General features: G+C 37.4%; 1 protein-coding gene across 1 annotated transcript in view; it reads left to right on the top strand.

Annotated features, from left to right (window-relative positions):
• LOC145984466 (transcription factor RFX4-like) overlaps positions 1-26,438 on the top strand; it is a 198,470-nt gene that overhangs the window by 114,057 nt on the left and 57,975 nt on the right. Inside the window, exons 3-5 of the mRNA XM_083118125.1 lie at positions 12,893-13,036; positions 17,256-17,279; positions 20,267-20,443. Of these exons, the coding sequence (XP_082974251.1) occupies positions 12,893-13,036; positions 17,256-17,279; positions 20,267-20,443 (345 nt within the window). The remainder of the gene's footprint in view (positions 1-12,892; positions 13,037-17,255; positions 17,280-20,266; positions 20,444-26,438) is intronic.

A 26,438-nucleotide genomic window follows, 5' to 3' on the forward strand; every position in this document is an offset into this window, starting at 1 on the left:
TTCTGTACAAATTACCTACACACGTCTCGACACGAGTTTGTTTTCACGTAGGTACGTGTCATACATAAAAAAATCTTTGTTCTAACGTGAATCTTGCGGCTGGCATTCCAATCGTCTCACTGACACGTCACACATACACACTACAAAAACACAAACAAGTAACTGCAAGTAACCAAGAATAACACTCTTGCGCACAGTACGAAATTAACACGCTCTTGGTTTACATTGCTCGCCACTATATTTACAACTCTGTCTTCATCTAGTCGCGAAGGAACAAAAAACTCGAGCTCGGAGATTTCGGATTGCAAGGAAGCTCACGAACACTATTGACTTTTAACGGTTTCTTCTACAGCGTAATCTTGATACAGTGTTGCACATTCAAAACCTCCAAACGATCCCCATCGGCACAAAACTCTTTCAAGGATATAAACTTAAGCAGGACGTTACTGGTCAAAACTATGATTAAAATGTTTTATTATCTGTGGCTCTTAACATCGTTTCTAAAGCGTATTTTTTTGTGCATATAAGACCAAAACTTGGATGAATTACAGAAGAACTTTTGCGTGTTATAACACAGGTTAGTGATCGTTTTGCAATATTTATATAAATGTCTGCATATGTCTATAAAAATAAGCGGGCATTAAAGGCCGCAAATGTCGGCATCTCCGTCAGCGCCGCCCGCCACGCTTCTCCCGATCTCTCGGCTGCAGATCGAAATGAACGCACGGTATTTTTCATTAATGATGGTGTTTTTTGTAATTATTTTAATTAATATATGACTGCACATACATAATCAACAAAGGAAGCAGTGAGTCAATTTAAAAATGGTTTCTTGAATTTTAGTGATAAAAACTTGTGCGCCTTTGCACTCCCTCGCCTTCAGGTAAGTACGTTTCTCGTACGGCACGGGTAAGCTAGGGTTAAATGTTATTAACATGTAGAAACAACAAACAGTTTACTTTGTCTCAGTTGGAGTTTAGTCATTAAAAGGGGACATATGAACACCTCTATATCAGTGGCGTATGCTGGTTCTAACGAGTGGGTAATCTCCGACCTTTTGATCCTCAAACTCCAAAAGTTTCCGTGCAATTTATGTCACGCTCCATATTGGATTTAGGAATATTGTGTCGGAATGTTTGTCTTATTGCTACGATCACAATCAATTAATTCTCGTTATTGCAGTTTACTATACGCGTAGAATTTCAAATAATAAAACAAGACAGTATTATAAAGCTATAAAAAAACAGCCTGTGAAATATAAAAATGAAAGACGTGCACTAGTGAAATAAAAACCCGCAATATTAATTTAAGTGCAAAATTCAACTTACTCCAAACCCGATTACTTGTGCTGTACTACATCCAAAGCACGCTGTTTGTCCAGTTGCACGTCAATACGTGTCTGGGCGAAAGATTGCAGCTTAACAAAGGAAGTTATGTGACTTTTGGATTTTTCATGTTTGGCACAAGTGTTGCAAAGATTACAGTCACGCGTCCATTCATTCTTTTCAGCCCCGAAAAGTAAGCACGGCGAACAAAAATGCAAAGCTTATTAACACTTATACTTCCTGTCAACCATGGTGTTTTGTCATAATTTGCTTGCGAAAATGCCTCACATATTCCCGATTTTGTCTTTGTGTGTAGAAATAAGTTCAAGCGATGACACTGGCCTACCTGTATTAACAATTTGCAACTTCTCCTGAAAAGATCTTGTTCCAAAAGGTTTCACCAGCAAATCTTGTATCACATCCATTACCCTTTAACACAGCACTATCACGACAAACACTAACACCTAAATAAATAATAAACACGAAGCACAGCACGAAGCCAACGACTACACGCATTCAGTTTCACGCGCCAAACTTCTGTTGTTGTGTTCCTGGCTCAGAATGAAATTCCCTATGAATAATAAAAAAAATCCCTTTCCGAGCTCGAATTGACAGGTTTTTAAAAGTTCGAATCATTGCAGGTCAGAGTCAGAATTTTAATTCGGGATGAGGATCATCCCTTATTATCAGCCGCCACATAAATTTGAAACAGTGGGGTTAGAAGTCCTGAAGATGAATCTCAGATTATTAGAACGTATTAAGCAAAGTGTTTAATCCTGCTAATGAAGTAAAATGAATTACCACTATACACTTTTTAAATTAGATATTTGTAGGATTTCGGGGAGGGGGGTTTCCCTTTAAAAAAATATTCAGTTCCGTGAGATAAGTATTCTCGCTTCTTTTGAAGATTAGAGAGGAGAAACAATCACTATTTTTGTAAATACAAGGATGGGGGGAGTCAGCAAATAGGTGCTTTAATTGCTTAAGCCTTGAATTTTAATTCAGTTTGCTTCATCTTCAATATTTAAGCTTTTCCCTTTTGATAAATTTATGTTCAAGTAACAGAAATCAGCAAGACAGAAGCAAATGTAAAGTGAAAATTAGCGTAGAATTGGTTTGCCCATGTTATTCAGTTTTCCTGTTCTTCGCACTCTACCGGGTATGTTTTCCCTAGTTGAGCGGAGGGAACGGAAAAGGCTCTCAAGGTTAAGAGTGCGACCGGTGGACTCTCACAAGAAGGAGCTTACCCTGGGCACGGAATCACCGCGCCTGAAAAGCAGTGTTTCCTCCCCCTCTTTCCTTTCTCCTCCCTCCTCGCCAAGGGTTGTAAGGAAAGCGGGAGGAATGACGTCAGGGTGAGATTCCCTGAAGTCATTCCACCGGCTGGAGAAAGGTTCCCGGACATTCGGTGGCAAACGATTGGAAGTATTCGCGCGCTGGAAGCAAGGAAATGTATGCATCGAAATTGGTTTGGAAGAATATTGCGAGGAAATGTATATATATATATATATATATATATATATATATATATATATATATATATATATATATATATTAAAAAAAAGAAATACAGCCGGGTCATCTGCGATTACCTAGATGACCCAGAGTATACGCCGCTGCTCTATATCGCCCTTAATCCACACTCAAGAACGTGGAATTGCGATGGAAGTGAAGAAAATAGAAACGTTAAAATCTCGTGACCTATGTTACATGGAAAAGTCAAGGATACAGAGTCCTTCATTTCCGAATACGATTGATTTGGTTCATTTTACTTCTCATTCTGCCATTTCTGGCTAATTGCCAATATGAGGATGGGTGATTATATGATGAAATTGATGAAGACACTCGCAAAGAATACCCATGCCCTGGCCGGGATTCGAATCCGGAAACTCTGGCGTCGTAGCACGCTGTGATAACCACTCCGCCAAGGAGGCCTGCTTTTCCCGAATGCGAGTTCCTTAATATTACTTGTCGAATTTGAATAATCGAAGTAGGAGAAGGAAAACACAGAATACCAAAATGTATGAAGCATCCTTTGAATGGGATCAGAATTTAATAAATAAACTGGTACAAAAGAAACCCTGCGATTGAACCTTAACCACTTCTAAAAAGTACTGAAATTATCCGATAGCTTTCTATGATTCGCCTGTGGTTACTACGCTTCTGCCAAAATAAGTGAACGTAACACAGATATTCTCTATGTTTCTCGTAGTGATTTCCTGGAATTTGCTCCTTGCGACAAAAGTCGTTTCTGAAGATCACGGTAGATGTTTCGCGTGTTTTTTTTTTCTGAAAGGTCAAAGATTTTTCTATTTATATTTTTTCCACGAAACGTTGTACCTTTTTCATGTATTCTGAGCGAAAGAAGGTGTTTCTCACACATTTCGACCTCTGAAATCCGATTTACTGTTTGACCTAAGATTTCTCTCAAACAAATTCTGAAAGATGAATTCACCATACGGGTCTTTCCGATGTTGTAGTGGTAACGTCGTGTGCGTGTTAATCAAAGAGTCTCGGGTTCAATACGAACTGGAGGCACATAGTGGTTCAGATCCAATTTTAAACTGTAGGTTCAGTACTCAGAAGCCTATGTGTGCATAAAGTGAACCAAACCAAACGACTTACACCAGGCAATGCTTTATTAAAAGCCTTTCAAACAAAAAGCTGGACAATGTTTTTGTGATTATCAGTTGGAAAAAAATTTAGTTTATAAGAATAAAAATAGTAAAGTCTTTGATTCAGAAGTGTTTCAGACTTTTCAGAAAATCTGAAATGTGCTCTGGGAAACCACACAGAGCAACACTGGAATGAAAACTTGTATATGTTGCTTCAAAATTTTAATTTATTTTATCTGTAATTTCGTATAAACGTAAGTGTGACATGAGAGTAGTCGTTTCAGAAAATTATTATTTTCGAGAATCATTCTATTGTTTGTATGTGACCACCTGTTTTTACTTATCCATACACAAATCAAAATGACAATGGAACCCCTTCTAATATCAGGATTGCATGAAACATTCCATAAATACAATTAAAACAAATATACACTAAATTTTATTGAATGTGTGTGTGTGTGTGTATATATATATATATATATATATATATATACACACACACACAGAGCATTCCCTGACATTCGCTACGAGACTCGGCGGAAAGCGGCCCGGCGTCAGAGCTTGTCTTTCCCGATGAACGGAGTCCGCGACAGTCGCACGCTACAGTCTGTTTTTTTTTCGCTCTCTTTCCCTTTCTGTTGACATTGCAGACTGACGCCAGTATAATCTTCCCTCGGAAGTTGTGTTGTGTCGTGTCCGTGTGTTGAAGATTGTGGCTTAATATGGCACCACAAAAGTTTACATTACAACAAAGGATTTATCTTGTCGAGTGTTACTTCGGAAAGAGGAATTGTGAGGTGCGACGACGTTTTGCAACGAAATTTCCTGGTGTTCCCGTTCCACATAGGACCACTATATTAAACCTCGTAAAAAAGTTTAGAGTAACAGGGTCAGTTCTGAATAAAAGTGGAAAGAAAAATGGGGAAATCTAAAAAAATGAAGTATACAAAGACAATCCGCACACCATCCGTGAGTTAAAAGAGAGTATTGTACGAGAAATCGGGAGAATTACAGTAGACGAACTTGCACGTGTAAATGCCAATTTCCTTCGGAGATGCCAGGAATGTGTTGCAGCAGAGGGACATAATTTTAAACACCTTCTGTAGTCAAGGTTAGTACACAATATGAAAACCGTAATTTTAATAGCCGACTCTAGCGACTGTCGCAGACCCGTTCACCAGGAAAGACAAGCGCTGATGCCGGGCCGCTTGCCGCCGAGCGAGTCTCGTAGCGATTGTCAGGGAATCAGGTTGCTATTTTTCTTTTTATACCAGTGTGTTAGGAATGTGATTTATAAACCGAATTAGTAGGAATTACAGCAAAGAAGAGTCTTAAGATAGACGCCGTTCCTACAGTGATAATCCCAGTTACACTAGCTTAGTGACGATAACAGTGTTCTTGCAAGACGTGTGAAGTTGGGGTTGCCAAATGCGGACTTTTTCTTCTTACGGAGTATATGATCTGACTACCATTCTGGAGACTCGGGTTCGATCCCCGGTTAGAGAACCGGGATTTGTTGCATATGTTCAAGCGACTCCGGTGCCCAGCCAGCATCGTATAAAGTGGCTACTTGGAGGAAACTCGGGGGGATAAAAGCGATGAGCTTTGTTAATAAATTTGACCTGAAAAATGGAAATTGGTTATATATAAACCTCTATCTCCGAAATTCAGATAGTAAAATTTCCAAATCGAGATTTTAGATTTTTCGGAATCTGGATATTTTTTGGCCATCATTAGTGTGCAGGCAAGATTGATAGGAAAAATGTTCTGAGTAAGTGTGTCTGTCAGATCGAGAACAAGAATCTTGATTACTCCTATATGATTCGTCTGATTAATACAGACACGTATCTAGAAATATGTTTCTGGGGTGTCCAAACCAAGTGTCTCAGGAATAATAATAATGTTTTAATTAAAATAGTTATATTAAATCAAATTTATACTAATTACAATACATAAATTAATATTATATTATAATCATACGAATAGATAAAAAGACTGTATAAGAATAAATATATAACAGCGCATATTCATTACGTTCTTACCTGTAGCTAAGATCGGAATAATTTACATAAATGCAAGTGCACTGGAAATGAAATTAATGTCAAATAGATGAAGAATTGAATATTTATCGAATAACAAAAATGATGTTACATGTATTAGGAGAAAAGTAAGTTTCTGATTAATATTTTATGCACCTTATTTTGAATAATAATGTACATAAATTTTCCTTGTAATGTAATTCAATGCCGTATGATCCCAATATAATTCTTGCCTTCTAAAAAGTTCAAAGGGAATTAATAACCATCGATTATGCAACAAATGCTAATATTTTAATTTCTTAATTTTCGTACTTAATAAGTCTTTCGGGTGGGAAAGGGTAGTCCGGACCTCCTAAATACGTCCTTCCTGTCCTTCAAAGTCGTATGATCCCAATATTGTCTTCCAATAAGTTCAGAGGATATTATACAACAAAGGCTAAACGAATATACCGTGCGTCCATTTCGATCTTCAGCCGAGAGATCGGGAGAAGAGTGGCGGGCGGCGCTGACGGAGATGCCGACATTTGCGGCCTCTAATGCCGCCCGCTTATTTTTATGGACATATGCAGACATTTATATAAATATTGCAAAACGAGCACTAACCTGTGTTATAAGAGTACGGTTTTAATTTTAGTAGCTTAGTGGCTGTATGTGCCGATGATTTTGACACGCCCACCTCCTGTGAAACACGGCGTAGAGGTTTGTTTGGAGAACGTTCTAACGCTGCACCAATATCATCGAGTTTTGCTTCGGTTAGAATCCGTCGTTTATGCTTAGGTGTTTTAAAATTTAACGATCCAGTTTCTCGTAATTTAAGGACAAGATGTCTAACCGTATCTCTATGTGGAGGTGAAACGCCTGGGAATTTCTGTACAAATTGCCTACACACGTCTCGACACGAGTCTGTTTTCATGTACATGTCATACATAATAAATCTTTGTTCTAACGTGAACCTTGCGGCTGGCATTCTAATCGTCTAACTGACACAACACACATACACACTGCAATAACACAAACAAGTAACTGCAAGTAACCAAGAATAACACTTGCGCACAGTACGAAATTAACACGCTCTTGGTTTACATCTGCTCGCCACTATATTCACAGCTCTGTCTTCATCTAGTCGCGAAGGAACAAAACAACTCGAGCTCGGCGATTTCGGATTGCAAGGAAGCTCACGAAAACCATTCACTTTTAACAGTTTCGTCTGGAGCGTAATCTTGATACAGTGTTGCACATTCGAAACCTACAAACGATTCCCATTGCCACAAAACTCTTTCAAGGATATAAACTTAAGCAGGACGTTACTGGTCAAAATTATGATTAAAATGTTCTATTATCTGTGGCTCTTAACATCGTTTCTAAAGCGTATTTTTTTGTGTATATAAGGGCAGAACTTGGATGAATTACAGATGATAAATTATAACACAGGTTAGAGCTCGTTTTGCAATATTTATATAAATGTCTGCATATGTCCATAAAAATAAGCGGGCATTACAGGCCGCAAATGTCGGCATCTTCGTCAGCGTCGCCCGCCACGCTTCTCCCGATCTCTCGGCTGAAGATCGAAATGGACGCACTGTATTTTCATTATTTAATTTTCGCACTTAATTAGTCTTTTGGGTGGGGAGGGGTCCGGACCCCCTAAATACGTCCTTCCTGCTCTGATTAATATTTTATGCATATTGAGTAGTAGTGTATATAAATCTTCTTTGTAATGTCCTTCAAAGCCGTATGATCCCAATATAATCCATGGCTTCCAATAAGTTCAGAGGAAATTATACAACAAAGGCTAAACGAATATTTTTCATTATCTAATTTTAGTACTTGATAAGTCTTTCGGGAAGGTCCGGAACCCCTGGACACCTCTAAATACGTTCTTCGTTCAATACAAAACGAAAAATTCGTAAATACAAATCAACAGAAAGTTCTTCGTGTTTTGTCAAGGAAGAACATTATTTTTTTCCGAATTCTATATTTGAACCGCAGGATCCAAAAATTAAAAGGAAAAATACCATCAAGCAAAAACAATGGATCCAGTGCTGCTGTTTTTCCAATTCTTTCCAGCACTAACCGCGAGTAAATTTGTGATTTTGCTTACTTATAATTTTTTCTATGCACCATCGCATTCATGTATTCTGTGTAAGTTGTGTTGCGATGCTCTTCAATATGTGTTTTTCTCTTAAAAACAAGAGCGTTGAATGCTTTACAGTGTTGGAAATAGCAGACACTCGAAGTCTCATACTGATGACGTCACAGAGACCCTGCCGGGGCCGTAAACATGGGGACTGAAAAGAAGGCGAGTTATGACCAGACCTTCAAGAGCGGGGGAAACTAGCGGTCTTTGGACCTTGGGTGTTACTACCTCAATCTGACTTCAAGCAATCACAATGATCCCGGGAAACACGTTCCTGATACCATTTGCAAACCGTTGGAGGAAATTGTCAGGGCACAACTATGGCAACTTACACATATGAAAGGAACAGCAGCATGGCGATATACTGACATAACATTTTAATTCATTAACATTGTATTTGGGTTATTTGAAGTCATCTTTTTCTACTTCTCTAGGTTAAATTGGTGAATTAATGAAATGGATGGAAGAACAAGTTTGATCAGGATTCAAACCTTGGGCCGCAGGCTTCATATCGCGCTACTGGCGACGTTGACGTTGTATTATTTACTGTAGTGTGGTTTGCAAGAGAATCCACACACGTTACGATAGTGATATAACTTATACATAGTCCAAACTCTTCGGTTACCCTTAAGAATCGTTAGTATTTATATTATCCAGGGCCATGATTTTGATGACATGTCATATATTTTCCTTATGTAGTATGCATTGCCTTTAAGTATTATAATCCTGAATACGAACAATGTTAATTTTATTGTGCATTCTGTCGTCATATTTACTATATTTTATGTTTTACGTCATTCGTTGGTCATTTCTCGCGTTTTACGTTCTTTTCTGGCCTTCTTTTGCGTAATTGCAAAAAGAACGTAATATAATTGCATTCCATTTCACTCACTCATTTCTAGCCAGGATCTGACATTTTTCGTTTTGATGCCGATAACAATGAAAATAACTAAATATGCTGACCAAGGCAGTAATTTATTTTATTAAAAACATATGTTTATGTTTTTAATAAAATAAATTACTGCCTTGGTCAGCATATTTAGTTTTTCATAATCATGGAAACAAGGCTTAATGGAGTTATAAATGAAAGTAAGAATTCTATCACCACACAATTGTAGGAACAAAGCAACATGCTGCTGGACATTACCTACCGCAATAATTCTGAATAAGGTAAGATTGTTATACCTAAAATTCACGTACACCTTGTAATTTCAGATCTAACGTTACAGAAGTAAGAACTGTGCCGTACTAGCTGCCGTACCCAGAAATAAAGACAACAATTTTACGTCATTTTTAGGTCATTTTATAGATCATTTTTCATATATTTTTAGGTCTTCAAAATCTTGGCAGAGCTTATCAATCAATATATTCTATTTACTTTATTTACTATCCGTATAAACTTTAGTTGCTGCAACATCTCAAACCTGATGACAAGGTAAAAAGATTTAACTTTGCTGTAAACATGTTGAGCGGGATTGAGAAGGACTACTGTTATTTTTATCCTCTGAGTAAACTAATTTTCACGTGTCTGGGAAGATTAATTAATTTTAATGCACACAATGTACGGATATAGGGTCGGGGTGGGAGCTCCGAGAATCCTCATGTTACAGGCAGAGCGTCAAAAGCGATCGTGCTGCCATCTAAGATTTCATCTGGGACCATCGGAAGCAAACGTTTCCCACACTATCTAATATTAGGCGCTGTATTAAAAATCTGTGGATTATTTTTAATGCACTCATTGTACATATTTGTACATATTGCCCAATGGTGTGAATAATTTAAATGCAGCCCCGCTAATATATGAGAAATATTGATCTGGCTATATAAATACAAATTCATATGAGATATGTGGAAGTAGCTTCTCTCTTTTTAAAATTAAATCATCCGAATAATCAAGACCAGGTACGTGGAATTTTTGGGAAGAAGTTTTCGCTTCTTTGTGTAAGTCATTCTGTTTCTAAAAATAATCTCCGCCAGCCGAGATTGGCCCCTTCAGATGAAAGCTCAATGTAAGTTGTTTGCCTGCAACTCCAATATTGGTTTCGTCATTTTCCTGCGCCCTTTCATCATGCTATGTGGAATCGATATATCTGTAGGCGGAAATTCTCGCGATATTCTGGGAAACAGATTTTCTGGAGACTATTTAGTAAGTTTTATAGGAAACCTATGCTTACTATCCTCAAGTTGTTTTTCTTATTTATGTTATAGTATAGGTCAGACACAAAAATATTAAAGATACTTTTTATTTTAAGTTTTATATTGTCTTAAAAATATACACAATTAAGTTGTGTAAATGTGTTACACTTTTTAAAAATGACGGGCGATAGGTTTATCAATTTTCTTTGTTTTTCCTAATATTGTGGAAATTATATTAAATTTTTAATTTGTGTGTAAAATGAAAAATTATGATTTGTTGAGAATTGCCTAATTGTGTATTTCAAAATTGTATATTACAATTGTACAACCCATGAAATCATTTTTGATTGTGGTGAATTACGAGATTCAGTGTGATTTCAGGTCGTTTCACGGAACAAAAATTACATTTTAATACATTGAACAATTTTGTTGTGTTGTCAACCAAAAAATGCAAAACATTGGTTTAAAAAAATATCCCCAGCTCAGGCACGTATCTAGAAATATGTCTCGGGTGGGGGGTCATAACCAAGTGTCTCAGGGATAGTAGCAGTAATAATAATAATAATAATAATAATAATAATAATAATAATAATGTTTAATTTAAAATAATTATATTAAATCAAATTAATACTAATTACAATACATAAATTAATATTATATTATTATTACACGAATAGGTAAAAAGACTGTATAAGAATAGAGATATAACAGCGCATATTCATTACGTAGCTTACCTGTAGTTAAGATCGGAATAATTTACATAAATGCAAGTGCACTGGAAATTAAATTAATGTCAAATAGATGAATAATTGAATATTTATCGAATAACAAAAGTTATGTTACGTGTAGTTGGAGAAAAGTAAGTTTCTGATTAATATTTTATGCGTATTATTTTGAGTACTAGAGTACATAAATCTTCTTTGTAATCTCATTGAAAGCTGTATGATCCCAATATAATCCTGGCCTTCTAAAAAGATCAGAGGAAATTAATAACCATCGATTATGCAACAGATGCTAATATTTTCATTACTTAATTTTTAGTACTTGGTCTTCCGCGGGGTCCGGACCCCTGGACCCCCCTAAATACGTCTTTCCTGTCCTTCAAAACCATATGATCCCAATATAATCCTTGTTTTTCCAATAAGTTCAGAGGAAATTATATAACACATGCAAAACCAGTATAGTTTCATTATTTAATTTTCGTACTTAATAAGTCTTTCGGGTAGGGAGGTGGGCCTTGACCCCCTAAATACGTCCTTCCTGTTCTTGAAAGCCGTATGATCTCAATATAGTCCTTGTCTTCCGATAAGTACAGAGGAAATTATGCAACAAAGGCTAAACGAATATATTTTTCATTATCTAATTTTAGTACTTGATACGTCTTTCGGGGCGGGGGTCCGAACACCTGGACCCCCTAAATACGTCCTTGCCCAAGCTACATTTTTCATACCTACATATACGGTGCACAATTTTTGTCTTAAAATTGGGGTTGATTTTCGTAAAGTTTAAATATTGTTGCCGCTTACTTTTGGCCAAGTACATCTCAAAGCTTTATTTGAAAATTCATTACTTATATCTGTCATATTGTCACCATTATTGCGCTCCTCTGTTGGGTTTCTATCCTGATTGGTGTTATTGTTGTCTGCACACGATATCCTGCCAGTCCCTATACAATGAAAGCAGAGGAGACATAACAATAGCCTGAGACGTTTCCATAGTAATAGTTTTCTTTCTAAATTTCTCTATTTTCTATGAGAAAGACTAGACGCTCTTTGTATCCACATTCTTCATCTTATCGGTTTTCAAGATCATTTCTGATAGAAAAATTAGAATTCTTAACATTCGATGAATTGGTCGCAGAAACTCATTATTGATCCTTTGAGGACAGATTCTACACAGGTTGACGGTGTAAATAGTCCACATACACGAATGTAGGTTTTAAAAGGCATTATTACAATTTGATGATATGTGAAATCTTAGACAGAAAGCCTTACCTACTTATTTTAAGGACGTTCCAATCTACCGCGATTTAGAATCCCTTCACGACTTAAAACTCTTGCACGTGACAAAAAGAACGACTGGTTGGAGATCGTTAGGTGACGGGTTCGAGTCACGAAATGGCCGCTCCCTACAGATGCATATCTAGCCCATGCCAACTCAGCGTACCAGTGCAGTACTTTGAAAGTGTAACGTATGTTCTGGCTTTTTCATAGTGCTTGTTCATTTATATACGTTTGCGTGTTTGCTTTCACTAATAAAGATACATTGTAACTACGCACAGAAAAGAAAATGCATCATTTGAGACAAAAATGCATAAAGTCTGCAGAGCTCAGACCAAATATTTAAGTGCATCACCAAGAAAGATGCAGGAAAGTGCATCAAAAACGCATCACTTGATGCATTAAAGTACAGCTCGACTCACCTACATCATATGATGCACTTTGGCGTTACCTTTGCAAACGATGTACAAAAATGCAGCAACTGTAAACCTGATTCTTGCAAATGGTTGCGTTTCTGGTGCATCAAATAGATCTGATGCACAGTTTCCTGTGTGTAGCAATATAAAAATGACTTTAACTCGTCTCCTTTATTGATCTTAGAAACTCTTAATAAAATAAGTAATGTTATTACTATTTCCAGATCATCCGGCAGCAGTTCCCTCAGTTAACCACAAGAAGGCTTGGAACTCGAGGTCAGTCTCGGTACCACTACTACGGAATAGCTATCAGGGAGAATTCGTCCTACTACGATGTATCATATTCCAGGAAAGGAGTGAACAGGTGGGTACAACTATTCAGTCGAATATCTGCTCCACTTAAATTCTCTTTTCGTGTAATGTCACATAGTGATATTCGTAACATGTTGCACATTAAATTTTCAGAATAATTAGGTACGAGTGTGAGAGAGAGACACACAGACAGAGAGAGAGAGAGAGAGAGAGAGAGAGAGAAGGGGGGAGAGAGAGAGCTTCGGCGTAGTCGAATGGATGCGTGTCTGTGCTTGCTTCCTTTCATTTAATGTCCGGTATTGCCTAGTTAGATTGAACTATGTATAATGGTAAGCTGGACCGTGTTGGACGCATGTATACACCCGTACAGTGTCAGAATTTTCACTTCTATTTGTTCGAGATTGTTTTTAAGTTCACCTTATGCACAGATAGACTAATCGGAATTGGACCTACAGTTCGACCACTATGTTCTTCCAAGGGTGTCGAACCCAGGAACCCTTCATGAAAGGTGACAACGTTATCACTATGCCATCATGGAAGCCCACTCCTCTATTTGCTCCAGAAATGTTATAAGTACCGATTCCAGATATTACTTTTTATTGCTGTATCTAAGTTCAGCTCATTTTTGAGCGAGCTCCTTCTGAACTGGTAGTTGGACAACGACTAATCAGCGATCGGTTAAATTGTGTCGTCTTTTACTTCCGTGTCTCAAAGTGCCGAGCCTTGCTCGTGGCACCAAACAAATGAGAACCAGAGACATTCCATGTTTCTTTGATTTTTTTTTGTTTATTTTGATTCCCTTTTCTGCCACATTTGACTAATCTCGAAGATGAGGATGAATGATGTTATGATGAAATTGATGAAGGGACACTCACAAAGAATGCCCAGGCCTGGATTCGAACCCAGGACTCCTGGTATCGTAGCGCGCTGTGTTAACCACTCCGCCACTGGATCGGCGCATCCCGTTTTGCCAAACCTACTGCAACGCACATGGTTTTCTCCCACTTTCTCTTGTAAAGGCGCTTCTAAAGAACCCTCATACGAGTGGATCCTCCTTAGCGCAGGGGAAAGGAGCCATCGAAGAAGCTTTCTACTTCCTTTTTGCGCACAAAGACGGCACCAAGCAACGATTGCCAACGTTGTTTGAAGACAGCCGATGTTGTTCCTACAACGTTCATGTTTCAAGTGAGATTGCCATCTGCTCCAGCACACGACCCTAGGAAAAAAATTGAGTGGTCTAAAAATATTTTCCCAGACATTTCTCAACCTGAAAATGATAATAATTACATGAATGATAACAAAATCAAAACATTACAAGCCCCTCAAACATAATTTTGATAACTTGTCTTTCCGCTTTTATATAAATAAAAAATTGTATAAAATATATGCAGTAGGCATACTTTTGAACGTGGAATTTTGTGTGGTAATTTTAAACTTACTTTAAAGTGTAGTATTCACATCACCCCCACTCACGACCGGATCAAGAAAGTGTGGGGCGTTACCCCCACACCCCCTATACGCCTTCAAGGCGTGGTGCTATGCACAGGGGAACACTTTACCTTTTTTACCTTTATTCTTCACCCTGAAATCTGCTCGCAAGGTTCTCCCCGATGGCGTAGTGGTAACGTCGTTGCCTTGCGATCAAGGGGTCCCAGGTTCGATACCCGGTAAAGGCACGTTGCACAGTGGTTCGGATTGCACTTTAAACTGTTGATCCAGTCTCGATTAGCCTGTGCGTAAAGCGGACTTAAAACAAAAATTCAAGAGACAACTGCTCCAGGTCCCTTGGAGCACTGTGGATATTACCCAAACTGGAGCATCACATTTCCAACAATCGTCTAATTCACATGTTTACGTTTTCCCCATTATTGAGTGGGATTCTTGTATCTGGTCCATGGCTTCTGAAAGCAATATAAAGAGAACATACAAGGTAGTAAATTTCTTCATCAGAATAGTTAAACATTTATACTCTGCCCTTGTAAGCTTTTCCATACACGAATTTCTATCCAGTCTTAAAATACACGATCATTCTCTTCGCCGTCAAGTTTCAAATTTGTGATTTCCGTTCAGAATTATTAATGGGCAACAACCCTTCACTAGCGAGCTCTTGCCACTTTTTCATATCCAGATCTCACGTACCATCACCAAATGTCACAACTTTTATTTAATACTAAAGCTCCAAGGCTATCGTTAGAGTATAGATCCCTAGAGACTACGAACCCTCTACAATTCATTAAATGATACCCCAGGCTTTGATCTCTCCGAAAAAAAACAACTTTCAAAACAGCGTGCATCTAGCAGCTCAAGAGTTAATACTGTCGTTATTATTGTTAAATATGTATACATTATTGTGTATACATATGTGTATGTATGTGTGTGTGTGTGTGTGTATTGTTGATAGATATCCTGATATAAAGTGGGTTTATTCTGTATTCAGGCTTTTTCAAGTAAATAAAATAGTAAAACAATGTTATACAGCAACATTTGCAACGTCTCCATATTAGCAGACACCTTCTGGTGCTTTGATTGATTGATGGCTATTTTAAGTTCACTTTATGCACAGTAAGGCTAATCAGGACTGGACCTACAGTTTAAAGTGGAATCCGAACCACTGTGTGCCTCCACCGGGAATCGAACCCAGGACCCCTTGAATACAAGGCGACGACGCTACCAATGCGCCATCTGGGAGGCCCTCACTGTCTGGTGCAAAAGATCTTAACATTGAAAATGAATTTACTAAAGAACTCAATGAAAACCATCTCCCGTGAAAGATCAAATGAATGTAACCAGAGTCTGAGACATTGTCGTCGTTGTCACAGCCGATCACTACGACGTCACAATTCCCTAACAATGTCGTGCACCTTGTCCTTATCTTCCACCATTTTTTCTGTGGGTTGACATCGATTTGTTCAAATTCGCTCCCCAGAGGGTGAAAGGAAATAACAAGTGTTGCTCGTTGTTTCGGTATCTTGGAGAGAGAAAATCCGTCACTGAATGAATGTTCACCGATATCTGCCGTTCATGATCATTGCATCAATATTTATTTCCGAAATAAACATACGAGGGAGGAAACGGAAAGAAGAGAATCTCGTTCTGATTTCCAAGGGAACTAACTAGCACAGGGTAAACAGCCACAGAGGGCGGAAGTACGCATGATAATCCTCAAATATTTTGTTTCTTTACAACATCCAATTATTATGAAATACGTAAGAATGGCTGCTTTGATATTCAATAGCTTCAGCAGGGAAGAAATGCCAAACAAGCAAAATTCAACGTTCTTCGAATTGAAACGACGAATATCCTCCATTTGGGACTTTTCAAATATCAAAATAAGTCTGACTCGTACGGTTTTGTAAAATTCTTTTATAATTCTAACTTGGCTAATTTTTCCTACACTACACTGATAATTCATATTGCTACTGATTCCCATGTGTGTTTATAATACAAGGTGTACACGATGAACCTCCGGGGTTTCAACGCAATGTTAAAAATCAGAAAATAAAGTTACGACAATCCAGTCTTCTGTATTTGGTGCCATACACTCTCAAGTTTGTGTTTTTTTTTTTAGTTCGCGCGCGTCATGCTTGGCAGCGCTGTCATAGCTTTTGTGAAAATGGCGTCTTCTCAAGAGAAAGCACACGCTCTGGTATGGTTTTGAGGAGTCAAAATCAATTGTTACGGTGCAGCGTAAGTTTGGGCGTGTCTTTAACAAAACGCCACCAACGGACAAGAGCATCAGGGCATGGTTCAGAAGTTTTCTGGAAACGGTGAGTGTGTTGAAGAAGCCAGGGGAAGGAACGCTATTTTTCCAGATTGTTGGATCGGACGAATGGGCTTTATCCCCTGGCCACCACGTAACCAAGATATCTATCACTCCTCTGGACTTCTTCCTCTGGGGGTATGTTAATGACGCAGTTTACTCAACGAAGATGCCAAACATGAATGCTTTGCTTGACCGAATTGTTGCTGCCATTGATACCACCCCTGACGACGTGCTGCTGCGCAAAGTGGAATACCGGCTGGACATTCTTCGTGTTACTAAAGGTGCTCACATAGAAGTGTGGTAATTTTTTGTAAGAAACTTTTTGAGTTGCTTTTTGCAATAAAATTACCAAAAAATGTGCATGTGTGTTCGTTTTAATTTCCCAACACTTCAAAATCCCGGAGGTTCATCGTGTACACCCTGTATAACTTCGTTGCTCAACTTAACTGCATGAATACATTTGATTACGCAATATATTCTAAATTATTAATATTCTTTTCAGCAATGTGGAGCAAAAACGGGAGAGCGTGAAACAGGTAAGAACGAACGTTTTTTATATTTTCATATTTTAAATATTCGTTTTGAAAAAGTTGTACGTTTTAATGTGAAAAATTTTAAGTTAACTAATTAGGATTAGTTTTACGAAGTGCTCTTATTGTGATTCAAATTGTAAAACAAACGAAATATGTTGCTACATCGTAATATACGAAAAATTATTTCATAAAGAATAACAGTAACTTGCATTGTTAATAATGCATACATATATCATAATTTAATATTCATGCGAATGTATACGCATTTATGAAGAGATAAAAATTATTTAGTTCTCATCGACATATCACCCTGGAAAGAAAGTGTCTGTCGCACTGAAAATTGATTATTTGGTCATGCGACAAAGACAAAACTAAAAGTTATATGTAAATATAAAATCATCTCTCAAAACAATCATATATAAATCTCACGTGGCATGATTTGTTTTGAGAAATGTAAATATGTGCCCCTAGTTACATTGAAGTTTTTTTATCAGAATAAAATGAGAGCTAAGATATTAAATTATGATGAAAACAAGTTGATGATATTGTTATTTTGACATAATAGGCTGATCCATAATTATTCTGATGTTTTTCAGTGTTAATGATTGCAATTAATATAATGGAACACAAGGCAAATTTTAAAATGCTGAGAGATAAGTCAAGGTGGTCGGTACACTAACATTCCATTGTTTGTTGCTGTTTCCCTTCGAAAGCAACACTGGTCAATATTTTCTGAGGGTTAGTTCTCGATACTCAGTTATGCCGTACAAAGCTTCATCTTTCTGGAATTTTGCATTTTTGCTTCTTCATTAATTAACATTTGCGAATGCATGAGCAATCCGTATTCCATGCTCTATAGTTGAAACAAAACTGTAGGTTAAAAGTCTTGGAACAGAGAGAAAAGTCTATTGATTTGTTCGGTAGCCGCCTGGTAGAGACAGGCAAACCTTCCCTTGTGATGCAACAACAAACACACCTGGACATTTTTATAACTCATCGAATTTGTGCAGAGTGCAATGAATCAGACATTAGCAATATTTACTGTTTTCCTAGAGAGAGATTTTCTTGAGAAATTCGGCGGTATATCTTTGAACTCCGGCACTTTGGTTTGTTATTTTTGTAAATTGTAATTATATGTTCTAAATGTCGTGACAAGTGCTAAGCAAAACTCTCGATACAGTTTTTAACTAAAGCCTCTACTTATATTGCCTTAATAGCTTTGTGTGTGAATCCTCTTTGTTGCCTAGTGCGTAGTCGACCTCCGTGGTGGAGTGGTCAGTGCAGCACGCTACAACGCCATTGGTTTCCGTTTCGAATCTTAGGTCAGGACCGGATGTTTGTGTTTGTCGTGATGAAAAAGTGAAGAATTAAGTGAATAAAAGGCGTGAAAAGCAGATATTCACAGAAAATATTTTTTAAGAGAGTGCGATAAGCAATCAATTCACCATTTTGTCTTTCAAGGTTCTGGGATCCCCCCCCCCCCCAGGCATTTATTTATTCCTTGTTTTGGATGGCGAAGTTAATGCACAAGCCTTTTCTTCCACTTAACCATCTCTACTTTACATTTTATAAATTGATTTTTATAGCTAACTGTATGTTAAATATATAAAAACTAAAAACATTAAGATACAAAGAAATGAAATATATAAAGACTAAGAACATTAAGATACCAAAAAAAACACAAGAAAAAAATAAAAGAAAATAAAACATAATAAAAATAAAATAAAAAATACATACACACTAAGTAAAAAAAATACACGTAAAACATAAACACACACACAACAAACATACTCAAATTACAGAAAAAGTCGGTGGGTGTTGGTCCTACAAGTTTACACGAAGGTTTAATTTTATTTCCCTGTTTTCAGTACTGGTAAGTTGACTCCAGAAGATGATGTGTTTCATTGTATCTGATCTTTCATTTATTTCACATAATCGTATTAAATTCTTAATTTGATTTGATTTATTATTTAGCATTGCTTTTCTGCCACACTTGGCTAATCACGACGTTGAGGAGGAGTAATGATATGATGATATTGATGAAGGGACACTCACAAAGAACAACGGTCTTTAATTATTATCGTTCGCAATGAACCTCACATGGGTTGAAAAGTGACGTCAAATAACTAAATGCAAACAAAAGCCAATCTCCGTGGCGGAGTGGTTATCACAGCTCGCTACAACGCCAGGGGCCAGGGTTCGAATCCCGTTCAGGGTATTGGTGTTCTTTGTGAGTGTTTCCTTCATCAATTTCATATCATCATTCATCCTCATCTTCGCGATTAGACAAAAGTGGTAGAAGAGGGGAGTAAAATCAATCATTCAATGAAGCAAACAAAAGGTAAACCTAGTACCTACATGCTTGTTATCTCTGTAGTACGTACAATTTTCTGTGGATTGGGGATTGGCGTATCACATGAGCACTGAGAATGCACCTCTAATAATGCCTACGGAATATCACTTGATGTGATGTACAAAACGAGCTTACCAACCTCCGTGGTGTAGTAGTTAACGTTACGTGCTACAAACCCAAGACAGTGCTACAGTCCTAAAATGTTTACAGGGTATGCACCAAGTTTTGTCAAACGTTAAACAGAGACCATGCTTCCATTAAATTTGAAATAAGTTTATATTAAATATATGGATGAAATGATTTAACTTCTACGAAAGTAGAAGAAGTATGTGTGGAAGGTATACGCCAACGAGTAAGGTTAATCAGAGGGTATACAGCATATACCGCTGTATACCCTCGACAACGGCCTTGACCCAAGGGTCCGCGGGTTTAAGTTCTGGGTATGACGAGGATGTTTGTTTCTTCCTCAATTTGATCAACTCACCATCCATTCTCAGCGTCACGACTAAACGCGAAGCGCAGAAAAGCATACAAAAAAGCAGCTTCCTTAGTGGTCGTTCATTATTCGACATCTGCCAATCTCTGTTAATTTAACACATTAAACAAGCCGTGTGCATGAACTCTCTCCCGATTCTAGGTATCGATATACTCTCCACGCTCTAAGCTGGGAACTTTGCTGCCGGAATTTCCAAATTTGCAAGACATCAGTCTCCCACCGAGCGTGCCTGAGGACCGCGTCACCTCCTTCATCATGATGTACCGCACTCACTGCCAGAGGATCTTGGACACTGTGATCAAAGCTAGCCTCGACGAGGTAAGTACGCATGCTCAGCTGCTTATCGATTAAATGATAATGATAACCAATATGTTCTTATAAAACATTTCAATAGTCGTAACAAATCAGCAATTTGAACTTCTAAAATAGTCATCGAGCTCTTCTGTGTGACGGGAAGATATTTTATTTTAAGTTCTAGTGTGGATTGATATATGCGATGATGTAATTATGAAACGTAACAAATTCTTGAAAGAAAATCATAGTATAACCTAAACAAAAGCGACACAAATTCTAAAATAAAACAAATCGAAGAGAATGAACAGGTGCTTTCTGATTATTTGCATTGGAGTGTTTGGTTGGTTCTGTTCTATATTTTACTCAAAATGTATTCCGAATATAATATTCATCGTGGATGTTTATTGGTATAATTTACATGACTTTCATTTCTTTATTAATATTCGTAAAACTGCAGTAGATATGCTTAACTTATAAACTGTTTCTATTCAAAAAATAGTTGTAAAACATTTAAAATGTAGGAATAAAAACGCGCTAGTCAGTTCTAACATGTTCTTTTGTGTGAGAAACGACGTTATTGGACGAGAGATTTCAGGGAACGGTATTTCCCTCGGCCCTGTTCTCATTGGTCAGCTCTGATCTGATCACATTTGTTGCACCGACAGAAATGATCGTTTTTTTTACCTAGAATAGAATAGAATACTTTATTGGTCATTAGACAACATGATTGCAATAGACTTAGTCATAATAAGTATATAAATGTTAATATAAAAAATTGCAAAAAATTACAAAAGAAAAGAAAATTAAAAATACATATTAAAATATTACACATTCAACAATACAAATTGCAAATTAAACAACCTGTTTTTATTTACAGCGAATCTAATTGAAAATAGTACTCTATATTTGATTGCAATACAATCCATGTCTATAAACCCATTATACAGCTCTGTGATGCATTATCAGTAGACATTTACATTTTACAGGCCATGACGGAAATGTTCTTCAAATTCCGTGAATTTGTTTAGCGTATGGCATTTCTATATTCAGATTGTGCTTTGTATTATAGTCATGTACGTTAGATCGCAACCTAAAACTGGGGAGGTTTTCCTTTATGTACATTAAACTATGATAAATATTTATAGAGGGCACTGTCATAATACGGTATTCTTTAAACATTTCCCTAAATGACTCCATATCCTGTAGGCGAGGAGGGACAATTTCCCCTAAGTCTTTCTCGCTGGGGCATCTACCGATCACTGTTGCCAACTTCGCTCTTTTGGAGCCAAATCTGGCTCTTTCGTGCACTCGTTTGACTGTGAAGTGTGGCACACGCGCTCTGCCGCACCATGTTGCCACCACTGGCTCCGGCCCATAAAAAACAACCTTTTCCATGAGTGTACATTTTGCACGTGAGGTGATATTCATATACGTATAGGCTGCGTCACCCACCCCTCTTTACTCCCCAGGTATTATTATACAGGGTGACTGGTAATTAGTTGTATTCCCTGAAAGGGGTTAAAGTAGAGACAATTTGCAATAAATTTGACCATATGATACCCCATCCTAAAATTAGTAGTTTTCGAGATAATCGAATTTCATTTTTTTTTAAAAAAAATGACAATTTTCCACATAAAAAGATGAATTGAGAAAAAACTGCTCATTGTATGGAACTTATTTCAGCGTTTTCTGATAGCTAACAAATAAGTGGTTTCTTGAAAAAAAGAAAAAAAAAAAAAAAGCTTTTCCCAAATAACAATCACATGTAAGTAACGGGTGGGTCTAAACTTACAAGTGATGATAAAAAATGCACTCTTAGTTTACTTGGCAACGTATTAATAACAAAAATGGTATGACACGAAGCGTACAAATTACTTAAATTACTTCCTTGTGACATCTGCTATCCAACAAGGTACAAATGTTGCTAACATTCACATTTGTGTACAAGAAATAATACTTCATTCATCATCATGTGAATGGAATCAATGAACAATACAATTAAAGAACATCACACGTCTTGATCAAAGTGCGCACCTCCGTTACGAATGCAGGCACGCAGGTTTTTACGGACATTTGGTCTCTTAACTCGTGATGTGATGGTGTCCTTGATGTGTTGACCAGCTGTTAAGATCCTCTCCCTGAGCTCTTCTTGCGAGTTTACCGGTGTCTTGTCATGTGGCTCCAAATGTAAAAGTCGCAAGGCTTCAAATCGATCTGGGGATCGAGCTGGGCAGTCATCATGCTGATAAATAATGTCATGTCTTGTTGCTAGAGGCCCATCCTCCAACATTGCCAACCCGTTCCTCAAAAAATGTTCATAAGTGATGCCATTTAAGATTTGGGGCAGGAAAAATGGCTCGATTAAATGGTTGTTGATTACCCCCATCCATACTTCTGCCTGGGCGTGCGACATTGGCTGGATGAAAATTACCCAAAGAAATGGATTGGCCGAGGCGGCCCGATTCCCTGGCCGGCTCGATCCCCCGATTTGAAGCCTTGCGACTTTTACATTTGGAGCCACATGGCAAGACACCGGTAAACTCGCAAGAAGGGCTCAGGGAGAGGATCTTAACAGCTGGTCAACACATCAAGGACACCATCACATCACGAGTTAAGAGACCAAATGTCCGTAAAAACCTGCGTGCCTGCATTCGTAACGGAGGTGCGCACTTTGATCAAGACGTGTGATGTTCTTTAATTGTATTGTTCATTGATTCCATTCACAAGATGATGAATGAAGTATTATTTCTTGTACACAAATGTGAATGTTAGCAACATTTGTACCTTGTTGGATAGCAGATGTCACAAGGAAGTAATTTAAGTAATTTGTACGCTTCGTGTCATACCATTTTTGTTATTAATACGTTGCCAAGTAAACTAAGAGTGCATTTTTTTTATCATCACTTGTAAGTTTAGACCCACCCGTTACTTACATGTGATTGTTATCTGGGAAAAACTTTTTTTCAACGAACCACTTATTTGTTAGCTATCAGAAAATGCTGAAATAAGTTCCATACAATGAGCAGTTTTTTCTCAATTCATCTTTTTATGTGGAAAATTGTCATTTTTTAAAAAAAAACAATTGAAATTCGATTATCTAGAATACTACTAATTTTAGGATGGGGTATCATATGGTCAAATTTATTGCAAATTGTCTCTACTTTAACCCCTTTCAGGGAATACATCTAATTACCAGTCACCCTGTATATAGCGCTGTGGCTAAGATGAAGATGACAATATTGTTATCCGGGAATTCTTTATTTTCGATTTCATATGAATATCGTTGGATTATTAAGATGGGTGATGCCGCCAAATCTAGGCGCTGAAAACTAAGAATAAATTGCCATCACTTCAAAGCTAACGGCAATAGCAGCGCCCCCACCCCTCTTACACCTAAAATTATCCTAGGAGGCACTTTATGCAGCCTTCGTTAATCTAGCTCCTTGAAAGTCATCTTTAGCTCTATTAATGATGAAATGTAGCTCTTTTATGCACTCCAGATTTGGCAACACTGCGAGGATGGCCGTATGAGGCAAGGAGAAATGCATTAGGTTTATGGGACCATAATTTTATTCGCGGTGGCTCAGTCGGTAACGCGTCTGACTACCATGCTCAAGGTCCCGGGTTCGATCCCCGGCCGGTTCAAATCCGGGAAGCGGCCCCGGCGCCCACCCAGCGTCGAATGACATGGGTACCTGGAGGAAACCCTGGGGGGTAAAGGCGGTCAGGGGCGTGATGCTGATCACATCACCCCTACTCATGACCGGATCAAGAAAGTTTGGGGCGTTACACCCACACCCCCTATACACCTTCATGGCGTGGTGCTAAGCACAGGGGAGCACTTTTTTTCATTTTATTCGTTCTCTCGGGAATATCAAACATCCAAAGACGTAGAAAAGTACATGGACGGAAAAAGGACACGTTGAACTATGTCATAGTAGTAGGAAAAGTCGAAACTCCCATTTGATTAGCCGTAACTTGAAGTTGAAGTTGATTTCCCATAAGGAATACATGGGATTCTGAAAATACTTATTAATCATATTTTTCAAACATCGTGTCTAGCTTATTAATCAACTTGGAAAACAGTTTTCACTTGCAACATGGAGAGAAATTCATACTCTCTTGAATACTAATACCTTTTTTAAATAGCAGTGCCCAATCCGACGATATTGAAATAAATGCACAACTAGTGCGTAATTGTCTCTCCTCACCTTAAAGACTTCCTTTGCACCTGGAGAGTTTCCCCATAGTAAATTACCATACAGCAAGTGTGAATGGAAAAGAGCGTAGTACACAGAAATCATCATTTCCTCACTTACAGGCCTTTCTTTTTAATTTCCGCAATACATATACGACACGGGCAAGTTTATTACATAGTTCCTGGGTATGAACTGACCCAGTTTAATTTTGTATCTAAATATATGCCAAGCAATTTTACATAATCCTGATTATTTAAGGTGCACGGTGGGTTATTTAAGTAGAAAAAGTGAGTTTCTGTTTTTGTCGTATTTAACACCAAGCTATTTGTTTTAAACCATAAAGATGAAGCATTTAACATTTCTTTACTTTTAATGCTAAGGTTAAGAATACTATGATCATTTGTAATAAATCAGTAGGGGCCGGGACTTTATGTTATAACATATTTTTCATTTGGCATCGAATCGAATACTTATCTACGCTTATCTGATGAAAATCAGCCGAAACAGACAAACTTGACAAGGCATGTTTTAACATATTTTTCTAATTTCGCTTTATTATGACACATTTCTTTAATTTTCTCATAATAAGACATATATCTGTATAATTTCGTAATTGTCTTGCACATAATCGGTTATTTCATAATTTATTCTTCGTACCTTTAAAGCAACGGATAGTTTATATTATCGATGGCAGTATAATGAAATTAAGGACAGAGAAATTAAAAGAAGGTGCCAACTAATACAGAATAATAATACTCCCCTACCGATTTTTTTTCCCGCGACAATTGATAGCCGTGCGAATATTATTGAGGAAAAAATGTTCTCCGTCATTGTTGAGCGTGCACAAGACTCACAGTAAACAAGTGTCAATTGTTCTCGTTTCTTTACCTTTTTTCGCTTCTCACAACAATCAGTCAAAAGTAAAAATAGCATTCTGTACATTACAGCCCCTACTCTGTCGGCAATCGAGTACAGGAGTTTCAATATATCTTGTTGTTGGAGCCAGTGTGTATACTCTGTCCCTGCTTAGGATAATTACAGTGAACCTCACGATATTTCCTATATTTTCCCAGTACATTCTTCGATTAAAGGAATTCTGACTTAATTTAATGTCCCACCCTAATTCATCTTCCCTGGAAGATACTGACTTTCCGTATAATGAGAAATTTGAAAGTATTGTTGTGCATATATTTAGCTTTACAAGGGATATTTCTACATTTTCTGATATTTTAAATTTTTATGACATATTTCTAATTTTGTGTGACATATTTTTATAATTTTTATGACATAATTACATACATATTTTACAGTTTTATATAACATAAATTCCCGGGCCCTAGTCATCAGCATAGATAGCTGTTTTATACGGTGGGCAATTAGGTAGGTCATTCATATAAACTAAAAACAAAAATGGACCTAATACTGATCCTTGGGGGACACCAGACAAAATGTCTAGCTCATCAGATTTCTTATTATTAAATTTTACTATCTGTCGCCGATTAGTGAGATAAAGACTTTAGAGGGGAAAGTTCGATATCATTTATTCCATAATACTGTAGTTTTTTAAACAAGATTTCATGCGCAACTGTATCAAATGTCTTACTTAAATCTATCAAAGTAGCATATGTATATGAGCCAGACTCGAAACCATTAATTATCTCATTTACGACTGTCTCTACCGCATTAATAGTAGATAGATCCGATCTAAATCCAAAGTGGGCTACATTAATAAGTGAATTCTGTTCAAAATAAGGGGTCTTCACTACAGGAATTCTTAATTTTTTACACAATAATTAAAATTTCATCTATACTAATCTGTA

This window comes from Lepisma saccharinum, chromosome 2 (assembly GCF_977018435.1).
Source record: "Lepisma saccharinum chromosome 2, izLepSacc3.1, whole genome shotgun sequence".
NCBI classification, from domain to species: Eukaryota; Metazoa; Arthropoda; class Insecta; order Zygentoma; family Lepismatidae; genus Lepisma; species Lepisma saccharinum.